This window comes from Fopius arisanus, unplaced genomic scaffold (genome assembly GCF_000806365.1).
Source record: "Fopius arisanus strain USDA-PBARC FA_bdor unplaced genomic scaffold, ASM80636v1 scaffold00034, whole genome shotgun sequence".
NCBI lineage: Eukaryota > Metazoa > Arthropoda > Insecta > Hymenoptera > Braconidae > Fopius > Fopius arisanus.
In genome coordinates, this window is record NW_011887773.1 from 1194339 (window position 1) to 1206231 (window position 11893).

Sequence of the window (11893 nt, forward strand, 5' to 3'; positions counted from 1 at the left end):
TACAGTATTGCATTTTCTCCATTTAATAGATTACAGATATTTATCAGTTGACGTTCGTTTAGTTTAACTCCCTCAGTCCTCAAATGATGATTTTACGACAGAAAAAAAAAAATCGTAACATCGTCCTCATTAATGTACGCAGTATACAATGTATTCGTGACTCTTGATAAATAATTGGTGTAACGAGTACAAAGTATTTATATAGTTACAATGGTTTTCACTCAATTTCACTCTGGAAAACTTTTTAACAATCGACTGATTCTTTATCATTTTCCACGACATGAGTTAAACTATTTAATTTCTAATTACATGAAGACCTCGGCCGACCTTGGAATGAATGACCATTCTTGCAGTTAAATTAATGATTTTTCACGCTATGATTAAAGCTCAGCGGCTAGTCAAGTGTTCTTACTCCAATGATAAAAGCCTCGCCTAAAAATATCTTTATCCACTCTCCAGTTATTTCATTATTTTTTCTTTGTATCTATAAAAGAAAGAATCTAGGGTACCGATAATTGGCAGAATTACCGCCGAGCGACAATTATTATTTGTTTTCCTTAATTCTATACTTAAAAAGTACCAAAAAAAAGGAGAAGAGAAAAACCTATCGGACGACATAGCTGAGTCATCATGATTCTAAAATTTCAGTGACAATTCCAAAATGATATTTAAACATGTGGAAGAAACATCCAATAATCGGTGATGGGATCAATTCGAAGATGCAGAGTACTATTAATCCATTGATCATTTGTTGTTATTTAATCCTCTGTTTTATTGAAATTCAATTAATTCATCTAATATTGTTTTCCATAATGTAAAGTGCACATTTTGTTGTGGTATTTTCTACAGTTTAGTCGTGGACTTTGTAAGGAGCAAAGCCAACTTGGCTTGATGCCATTCGCGATTAAGTCATGACAAGCGATTGTTCACAGTTTTTTTATCCCTCGTGTCTTCGATTTTAATGCAACAGCTGAGGAAAAAATATAGATGAGTCTGCAGTTTTTTGAATAGTATTTAGTCTGTGTGAATGACAATTTTTAGCTGCGAATACTGCCAGTATAATACGCCAATTTATGACTGATCGTCTTTAGAGGTATTATTCCTTTTTCGTATAATTTGTTTGTCAATAATTCATTGGAGTTCCAGTCGATGGAAGTATTCATTACTTTTGCACTAGTCTTTTACTTTTATCATTGAATCGGCAGATTATCAATTATTTGAATTCCCTCAGCTGTGAAATCGTCAGTTGAATATCATCTAATTTCAGTTGAATATCTTCTAACAATTATGACCTAGATCCTGGATTGCCTATAACTTTTGTATCGACTCAATACATAAATCACTCGTCAGGATAATTATTTGGATCATCGATTCATTATTGTTTGTTGGTTTATCTTCTGGAGTTAAAAAGTGGTCTCGATTTTGTATTTTGCGTTGACATTATTACAAATTTGAAATTAGTTCGTTGCGCATTGGACTCGGGACGATCCCTTGTCCTCGTCATACGCTTCACCACGATCTCGTTGCTCCTGGGCATCAGCTATTGGATCAAACTCCTCAAGTATTACCTCCTCAGCTCCATCCGGAATCATTATTTGCTCTCTCGGTGGGAGAATTTGCTCAAGTTTCGTTACAATTGCTGAATCAATTGTTTTTGGATACTCAAGGGTGAAGTGAATTGTGAGTTTTCCACGTGTGAATGGATCACGGTAGATTGGCATTCCCTCATTTTTAATGCACTTGAGATCACCGTGCTTTACGACACTACCAGGGAGTGATGTTATCAGAAGATCTCGATCGTCCAGGGTACGTACAACTTTCTGGAATCCACACAGTGCCTCCACCAGGTTCAGAGTCATTGTCATGAGGAGATTATGGCCTGAACGTCTGTAATTCATTTTTAACAATCATTTATTGCTTCTATCATCCCTAAAATATTTTTATAAATTGCATACGTCATCAATTTTAATGTCAGTTAATTTTAAAAAATGAGAAAACCTGAAATATTCACTTCGCAAACTATTAAATAATCAATTCATAATGAAACGGGAAAATTAGTGGATAAATTTTGATAATTTGTGATAAAGCGACTAATGTAGATTGAAGAAAATTTCGGTAATTGAGGAACAGATTATAATTATTGATAATAAAAGAGAAATAATGGTTGGTGCTCACTTGAATATAGGGTGCTCCTTCTCGTCAAGAATGATGACGATATCGCCAGGCTCCAGTCCAGGCCCTTGATCACCTTCACCACTGAAAACTATTCTCTGCCCATCGATCATACCCTTGTCAACATGCACCTCGAGAATTTTTCTCTCCCTCATTAATTTCCTTCCAGCGCACTGCTTGCAACGATCCCGTGTGAAAAAGTACTCTCCCTTTCCATCACAGTTGCCGCAGGATCCCCTGATCTGCTGAACAACTCCTTGGCCAATTGGATTAATCTGTACAACGATTCCAGTACCATGACAGGTGCTACATTGCTGCGCCGCGCCTTTCTTTCCACCGTATCCTATTTGAAAATAAAATATTATTAATTCTCCTTTGTTTTGTTAATGTGCATTAGCATTCGTCTTCATAATTCGATAATTTACGTACTACTCAGTACGTGCCAGTACAATTACGAAATTTATCAGGAAAATTAATGACAAGCTCTTAAATTGTCATTCTATGAGGTATTAGACTGCAGAAATCTCGGTGGTGGATACAAATTTTTAGAAGTTATTATCGGTGTTTCACAGAGATATGATGAATACATGTTCGTGTCACAACAATTGAAGAATACTCTCCCGCCTATTCTAAGAATTTTCAAAGAATTTTTTCATCCTCATTTATGGTTCCTGAGATAATCCCTATTTTTAACTCTTCACTGGGAATTTTTATAATTTTTTATTAAAACTGAGATGATGTCACTAAACCCTGAAAACTTGTGAGTCACAATATTTTACAGTAATTTTAATATTCGTCTTTAATTTTTTAGTTAGAAGAATGAAGAATTAATGCGGAAATCAGTATTGAATTAAAATCGAATTTCAGTGATAAAATTACTCCATCAAGAATTTCTTACACATCCTTTTCCCAATCAACGAATAACAGAACTTGTTCGTAAAAAACTTCATTTACTTTTTTCTTATTTTATTGTATTTTATCTTATTAGTGCTAAATATTTCTACATTTGGGTTTCAAATGGTGGGGAAATCACTCCAAGGGATCCGCCAAGTTCACAGAAAAATAATGCGTTTGACAATGAATAACAATACCGAATCAAAATGGAATCTCAAATGTTACCGATGTTAAACTCCGTATTTTTAATTGATTTTCGGTAAACCTGACAGATCCTTTGGATCAAGTATCTGGATTTACCATATAACAATATCTCCTCCTCTTTATCATTATTTTTTTGCAACTACAGGAGTGGTTTCTACGATGTCTTCAGACAAAAGAAACAGTTTCTCACCTTCACATTTATCACAGATAATACTCTTCTGCAATGCAAGCTTCCTGGTGGTACCCTTGTAGAGTTCCTCGAGTGAAACGGACAATCGATGGACAACATTATCTCCCTTATACTTTCTGCTACGTGAGCCACTTCCACCACCACCAAAGAATACATCAAATATATCCATTGGGGATGAAAAACTACCGCCCATTCCACCTTCCTTGAGAGCCTGCTCTCCTCCAGTGTCATAAATACGTTTCTTCTCCGGATTTGAAAGGACTTCGTATGCTTGAGAAATTTGCTTGAACTAAAATAAAATTTCAATCACTCAAAATATTGTTCACCTTAAATTCATCAATTTTACTCATCAATCAATACTAACCCTCTCACCCTCATCTGGATTCTTATCAGGGTGATATTTAAGAGCTAATTTTCTATAGGCTTTCTTCAGATCTTCTTGCGGACAGTTGGGTTTAACCCCTAAAATATCGTAGAAAGTCGTTTCCTTCACCATCTTGCTCTCTATGGTCTCAGTGCCTCCAAAAAACTGGAATTTTCTTCAGAAACTACAACAGTATAATAGACAAAAATATTATTCACTTGTACCTAATGCACTCCGTTAACTAATTATTACAGACCACATTCTAGAATTCAGAATAATTCGTAAGAAAGAAAACCACAAAACCACAAAAGGCTTGTTATCAGTGAAAACGCAACGCATAAATTTTTACAATTAGTTGAAATTCATGGATAATACACCCAAAAGTTCACTTTTCCCCTCGCAATAGAAATTAGAACAAGAGCAAGTATATAATGATTGCAAATGTGTGTCAAGTCACTCAATAAATAAATATCTCCTTCAATAATCGAAATAGGAAGGAAAAAAGCAGTAGAATTGTAAACAATGTTTCAGACAGATTGATCTCATGAGACAATGATGGAACACCAAAGCCAAAATTTTAGAGATTTTATCGAAGGTAGCAACCGAGAATTTATTAGCATTATACGAAAATGGCGGACGTTAGCGTCGGGGCATTGGAATCAGCCTTTCTAGTCTAAAATTTTCAACCTGACATCGAGCAGAAAATTACCATTCACTCGGACAAAACGAAATTCAAAAAATTCCAATTGTAGACGATAAAATCCACAGAATAAACGACTGACAATGGAAAAAAGCATTTGGATGGAGCACGTTGTGGTTTTCTTTCTCATGTGAAACTCAAAGCCACGCCAGAAGGTCTGGGCATTGATTAAAAAATCAAATAAACTCCACACGTGAACTCAAAAATTCAAGATATTTTCAATAGAACAAATCCCAGCCCACGTAATACTGCACATAATTACATTATAATTGAATTCTAATCAACAATGCAAATTACTGTACCCTTTTAGAGTCGATTTGATTCGTCAACGTGGGATTATATCTATAGGTGAATGACAACCTTCAAGTGGATTTTGTATGGAATAAAGTGGCGAATTTAATTACGAAACGCAATTGATGGTTGAGTTCGAACGACTAGATGAGACAAATAACTCGCTGAAAAAATGGAATTTTTTTTTTTCATTGATGTATTGATTTTCCCTCGGTAATTCATGATAAATGTGACGTTCACTGATCTCCACTTACCTGGTAACGATTTGATAGTTGATTACTTCAATGCACCACGAATAACGTCGGGAAATTGATTGGAGTGAGTTTACATCGACAATATGACTGCGAGATATTCGACTGCAGTTACACCTCCGTTTCTCGAAAGTTCTCGGTGGATAATGGACGTCGAATGGGCGGTGAACGAGACTAATTGGCTTTCAAAACGGATCCCCAACAGCACTAGCAACTGTTATGCCCTTCAGATGTCACTAGGAAAAACCGCGCCAAAATTTAAATCCACATAAAAACCAATCTATGTGAAACAACAAAATTCCATGATTTATACCAACACTCGGGCATTTAATTGATTATAAATTTATTTTCAATAAAAATTATTAAAAAGTATTAATATATTAATATATTAATATTATTACGTAATTATTGCAGACTGAGATGAAAAAAAAATGTGTATGATTGATAAATAATATCAATTTATTAAAAAAAAATGTAATTATTGATGATTCTATGATCTGATTTGGAGATTTTTCATAATTAATTTAAAATAATAGAATTGTAAAGTAATTGTGAAATATTTGACTGAAAACCGATTGATTGAGAGATTTTTGGAATTGAAATTCCCGCCTTTGAAAGCTGATTTAAATTTCAGGTGTTTATGAAAACGAAATGACTTGTACATTCCAGAGGTTCGACTTTCCTTCGAATGTGATGATTACAAAAAAATGAAGATGACGGGTTTTACGAGATTTTTAAAAATAAAAAATTTACAATCCAATGACGTCATACTTACTATTCATGATTCAATTGCGTCATCAGTAAAATTCAAGGTTTTGATCCTCTAAAAGAAATTTAATCGGTAGAATATCCGTTGAATTTTATATTAGTCTCCAAAAGTGAAAAATTGAATGACAAAATAAATCGAGAATCATTGTTTTTATAATTTATTTACACGTACTACACAATTATACAATACGATATGAAATCCATCCGTATTCCTAGTCCGTCGATTTACCAATAATTGCACATCAATCAATGAAACTCCTGAAAAATTCGTCTAATTCCTCCACATTCTCTTAATCTAAAACACAAATGATCTAAGTGACATGGTAATGACACTAATCGTGTAATTGCACGTTTCCTTCACGACGAGTAATGAATTAATATCTGCAACTTAATATGTAACCAACAATAATCATGTGTAATCAACAAAATGTATTTTTACAACAACAACAAACGCCCAAGAGCGATTTAAAACTGAAAATAATTAAAAATTAAAAAATATTCCACCGATTATTCGATTGAAGGAAAATTTATCATCTCTCTACGAATGAGATTTAGAGTTATTTAAAATCTCACGTCCACACACACTTACAAATAATGTAATTTATTTCAGTATTTGAAGATTTGTACTTGACGTTATGGCGTATGACAAAATATCTTCTAATATTTCTTTGGTTCATTCAGAGATCAAATAATTCTCAGAACAATTTTGGTCAAGTTCCCTCTTATCAATGAACTGTCTCCATCATTTTTAAACCATTAATTTCAGGTACGTACATCAACCCCAAAGATGCTCCCATTAAGTGTACTAATTGTTTCCTCTCCATGTAACAACAATTTACGAATAAATAAAACATGAAACTGTACCCGAACAATTGATCTATTCGATGTTCACTTCAGTATCAACTTGAAAATCCCGACTGTCATTTCTGACAGATCTCAGGTCCTCAATTCCATCCTCTCTCGAATCATAATCATATTCTACGGCTTCTCCATTTTTACCCGTTGAATATGATGATTTATTCAGCAGCGAGCTGAATTCTCCGAATTTTAGGATCTCTTCCATCGCGGAATGTCCTACCGAAACCTAGAATAATTTCATCATGATTTAGTCAACAGAATATCAATAACACATCAAACTATTATTTATTATTAACTCCTTGGCATAAAGAAGTTGCTCTAATCAGTGTTGGACACTAAATCTATTTGGACTCTGAGCTTTTGAACTTTTTACTTTTCCAAATTTCAAGTCCCAGAGGAATCTAGGAATCACTCTTGCCAAGTCTTAATTACAAGAGATTTCATTTCGATTCCTCGGGATTTGAAAATTACGGAATATCAAGCGCTCGGTTCTGTAATCGTATTTTAATATTTTAATATTTTAATAACGAAGTAATAAATCAATATTTTGATTTCAATAGAGAAAAAATGGCGGCAGGAGTTTTCAGGAAAGCCTCGGGTGAATTTTTACTCCGGTAACATCTTTAAATATTAATAAACAAAGTACTGTTCCAAAATATTATGGGAGAGAATATTATCCTCGAAAAATATTATAGGGCAAAACGTTATAGAAAATTTATCATTAGAATTGAAATTTTCTGGTAATAATTATAGTATTGTGTTATAGCATTATATTTGGGATACAAAAATTTCTGGTATACGAGGGAATTTAATTTCCGTTATCATTCACTTGTCGTGGAACTAGTACTGATATTTTTTATAATATTGACACACATATTTCCGTAACCGTGTGTATATCTTTTGAATAATGAATCGAATGATGGAAGTAAATGCGCAAGTAATTATTCTTTTCCATTATTTAGTGCTGTAATATTTTTGTTTATTCGTAATATCTTGTATTGTGACATTTAATCCCATGATATTATGTATTCGTAATATTTAAGGGTGTAACCTTGATTCCAGGCAAAAATATCGAAAGCTCTAAAAAAAAAATGAATTTTTTATCGCGGATTGTTACCGGTCGCAGTCACGATCCGACGTCCCAGGGGGGTTTTTCAGTCGTCACGTCCTGCCGGCTCTTCGCGAATTATAGATGTTCTCGTGTTCACCTTTCTTGGCCTTCCACGTTTTCCTTTGCAAATTAAACTCGATGCTGCGTGCTGGTGCTGTTGCTGATGTGCTGCACTAATACCTAGGGCTTTCCTCTTTGGCCACTGGAGATGTGAGTCCAAGTGCTGTTTCAGTTTGTCCTGACGTGCAAACATACGTGGACATAGACTGCAGGCAAAGGGCCGCTCTCCGGTGTGAACTCTTCGGTGTCGTGCCAGGTGTGAAGCTCGGGTAAATGCCAGGGTACAGAGATCACAGGGAAATGGTTTGTACTGTGCTTTATTCTTCGCCTGTGCTTTACGATCTTTCGGAGTGCTACCGGAATTGCTTACGGTTTTACTTATCACCGATTCCTCTTTGATGTCAGGCCCTTTTGTTATTTCCTCCATATTTATGTCCAACGGTGAGTCCTGGAGAATTCAGAATATTTTTGTCAGTCAAATTCGAGGTACTCATCGAAATATCGATGATATTCGCTGTTATATTGCCAATGGAGGAAGATAGAAATATTTTTATAGAGACATTTTTTGTAGCTCTCTTTTTTATCTTTGAAAAATGTTTTCATCGAAATATTGAGATCTTCCTTCAATTCCGAGATATTAGCTTAAAACGATTTAGTAGTGAAGAAATTGAAAATTTTTTTCTATTTTTCAAGTTTTCTTTTTTTTTTTTCCATCGTTTTTCCATGTTTAAATACGCAAATTAAAGAAACAGAATAATATTTCATAATTATTTCCATTTATATGATCCAATTATTTGGATTAATAATCTTTTTTATTTAAATAAAGCTACAACCAAAGATTTCTAATTTAATGAAAGCCCCAGTGAAATCTGAATTTCAGTTCAATCAGTTCAATCATTCCATGAGAATCGATGAGACTCCAAAATTCTCATGAACAATTCCTTAAATTTTCAATTAATTAACTTACAATTAGAGTGTCTTTGTTCCCACAAGAAGAATGTGTCATTTCATAAGTTCTCCTTTTCAAATTAATTAAAAAAATCGTTCTATTTTCTTACTCCATTCGATCTGCCTGGATCCATCGAGTCTTCATTCATCTGTATAGCTGGCACTGTCGGATCCTGACTGCTATTGAACGTTCCAGACTTCATAATGTCAGATTCGTTGTCATAAGTTTCACTCTCCTGTCTCCTCTCTGCACTTTCGTTGTCTTTCATTACCCGACTAACTCCACGTTTTTGCCCCTCGAATCGAGTGTGACGTTTAAACATGGGTGGAGGTATGTGCCTCTGAAAACGAATAACAAATAATTCTCAAATGTCCACACATTTTTTCAACAATACGAGTAATAACAATCAGCTAGTGCTGATATTTTCCCCAAATTTGACACAAAAATTGAAATTTCGAATGACAATTATTGAAATTTCGTTAAATGATTAAATAAAATAAAATACAAAATTAGATGACTGGCGAACATACGATTTGTTCTTTTGCCAGGGGCAGGGGTTCCTCGAGGCTGTCCTCGTGTCCCTCCATGATCATGGGGTCATCTTCAACCTCAATCTCCTCCAGCTTGACATCACTAACTAGGGAACTACCGGATTTCGACAGGAATGGAATAGCATGGGCTTTCCTGAACTCCATCTGATGCAATCTAGTCTCCACCTGACAGCCCTGACCCCTGGATTCAACCCTGGAGTAGCTATTGCTGTCAACGCTGCGTTGGTCCCCAGAGAGTCCCCGAATTTCTAGGTCCGTTGCTGTTTTTATCAGGGATGGCAAGTGCTCTTCAGCTACATTTATAGAGCCCCGATACATAAAATCTAGGAGACACTCCATTTCCTCGATTGGAACACCTGAAAAATGGATTTCATAAATTAAAAAAAAAAGACTCCACCATTTAATCCTAAAAATTCATTCTGCATTCGTTCATCAATCTCTAAATCAGCGATAATTCCCACTATTAATTAATTCAATACCAATTATATTTAAGCTGTGGAAAGAAAATTGATGTTCTGATGACGACTGGGTCTTATCCAATTTTACATTCCAAATGACTGATCAACGGTTTTGTCTCGACGAATAAATTTTTTTCTCAGTGGCCAGTACCTTTGAGAATGAGGATCGGCTGTTCCCCATAATGTTCCTTAAAAACCCTCTCAAAATAAGGACTGCAGGCTGCCAGAACGAGTCTGTGTGCACGTAGCATACCCCCCTGACAAGCCAGTGTCGTATCAGTCAGAGATCCACTCTTATAAAGTCCCTCAAATAATCCCGAGAGATTCGCCAGGTGATTATTCCACGTTAAATTAAAAGTCTTCTCCCCCATCTTCCACTTGCTCAGCAAATTCTGAAAAAAAATAAATAAATAAATAAATAATCACCAAACAATCAAAACTGCTCCATCAAAATCCTCACTTCCCCCAACTTGTTAAAAATAATTATTCATTTTACAAACATACATTCACTCAATACTAGATTGCTGAAAACAGAATTTTGAAAATTTAGTTTCAATATCGGTACGTGTTGAACTCCTCCCGCGAAAATAGCGCGAAATAGCTGTCTCACTTTCCCCTTGTGTTTGTAAACTCGAGTTCGTGGAGTGAAGAGAGGAAAAGGGGGAAAATTCAGTGGAGGCATATGGAGGGCAGAGGGTGGTAAAAAAAAAAGGGGGTGGATGGTGACAGAAAAGGGGGTCGAGGGGGAGTAAGGGGGTTGAGAATAAACGCAAGGACCATGTGGTCATGCGCAAAAGGGAGGTTTCATCGACTCGATCCATAATTTCGTTGTTGCCCTCCGCACAACTTCCATTCCTAGCCCTTTAAAACCCCAATTTTCACTTTTTTCCAAAATCCCTAAAATCCTCATTTATTCTCCTCTAATCCAATCCTTCTAACTCTTATGGATCATTATCCGGCTGAATTCTTCTCATCCATCTCCATCTGTTTTGATCTGATACCTGTGATGGGTGGGGCCCTGCGAAATAAATTACAGTCAAACCTTCAATTCTCATTGACATAATCAATAAATCGAGATTTTTACACCAAACCCAGTGAATACGTGTTTTGTAGAATAACAGTTTGGATTAGGTATCCGTTTCTATAATTAGCACCGATGCATGCACCGAAGCCTTCCGGTATAAAACGTTTTCATCGTTGACATTCCACTCTAATTCGTAATACTTAACTTGATGTATCAGCGAAAATTTCTTTGACGACACAATGTGGGGTTTCCCCCTTGCATGTAAAAACAGCAATAATAAAAATGTGTCGATTTAATTTTTTCAACTTTCACGTGTAAATCGGATAATTGTCGATTATCGTATGATTATATCGGGTAATTGAACAATTCGGCAATATTTAATGCTCGATTAATGGCTCGTGCCCCTCATTGCGACCCCGCGCACACGACAGCTAAAATTTCTATTAATACCGCGCTTGGCACACGCTTGCCACAAGCTTCCATATACCGATACCAAACTATTTACCCGTACACTAAAATTTCGATATTACACGTTCATTCATGGACTCACCTTCAATGTTCCGATAAACAATCACTCCAACTTATCCGGTGTTACTCCTATTTCTTTGGTATTCAAAGCCCCTGGAATAAAGTATGCGCGTCAATAATAAAATCAGACATATCTCCCTTAAAAATGACAATTTTGAGAAAATCCAAAATTTTTTCTGATGTTTTTTCGAATGTCACGAGGTAAATGGGCCTTTCTGAAATTAATATGTAATTATCTCGTTCTAAAATTCGAATTAAAAAAATTATTTTTCATATTTATAAGATAATTACACCACTCGAAATTTAATTATCAAATCAGTTTTTTTTATTAGTCATTTTTTTTTAAATGCTACGATCAATTGATTCCACAGAAATTTCTTAATTACCGCAACTCCTAATTGCATCTACTCGTTAATTTACTACTAATCATCAATTCTAAAATTCACTTATGAACCGATAAAAATCATTTTATTTTCAATTTTCCTCATACATTTTATAATTCCACTCAATCTCATGTAAC

At 35.1% G+C, this 11893-nt stretch overlaps 2 protein-coding genes across 3 annotated transcripts in view; both read right to left on the minus strand.

Moving 5' to 3' along the window:
- Droj2 (DnaJ heat shock protein family (Hsp40) member A4-like) lies at positions 1 to 5244 on the minus strand. Of its 2 annotated transcripts, XM_011303881.1 has the most exons (6): positions 5070 to 5244; positions 4827 to 4979; positions 3825 to 4008; positions 3461 to 3749; positions 2176 to 2515; positions 1 to 1887 (listed from the first exon to the last, which is right to left on the minus strand). In XM_011303881.1, the coding sequence occupies exons 3-6, from the start codon at positions 3954 to 3956 to the stop codon at positions 1458 to 1460; spliced, it is 1191 nt and encodes a 396-aa protein (XP_011302183.1). In that variant the 5' UTR covers positions 3957 to 4008; positions 4827 to 4979; positions 5070 to 5244; the 3' UTR covers positions 1 to 1457. The 2 variants fall into 2 exon arrangements, with proteins under 2 accessions (XP_011302183.1, XP_011302182.1); XM_011303880.1 differs by lacking the exon at positions 4827 to 4979.
- Positions 5245 to 6831: 1587 nt separating this feature from the next.
- LOC105266009 (protein tramtrack, beta isoform) overlaps positions 6832 to 11893 on the minus strand; it is a gene marked incomplete in the record, with an annotated part of 10537 nt that continues 5475 nt past the window's right edge. Inside the window, 6 exon segments of the mRNA XM_011303886.1 lie at positions 6832 to 6918; positions 7810 to 8311; positions 8922 to 9152; positions 9343 to 9719; positions 9973 to 10213; positions 11396 to 11466. Of these exon segments, the coding sequence (XP_011302188.1) occupies positions 7847 to 8311; positions 8922 to 9152; positions 9343 to 9719; positions 9973 to 10192 (1293 nt within the window).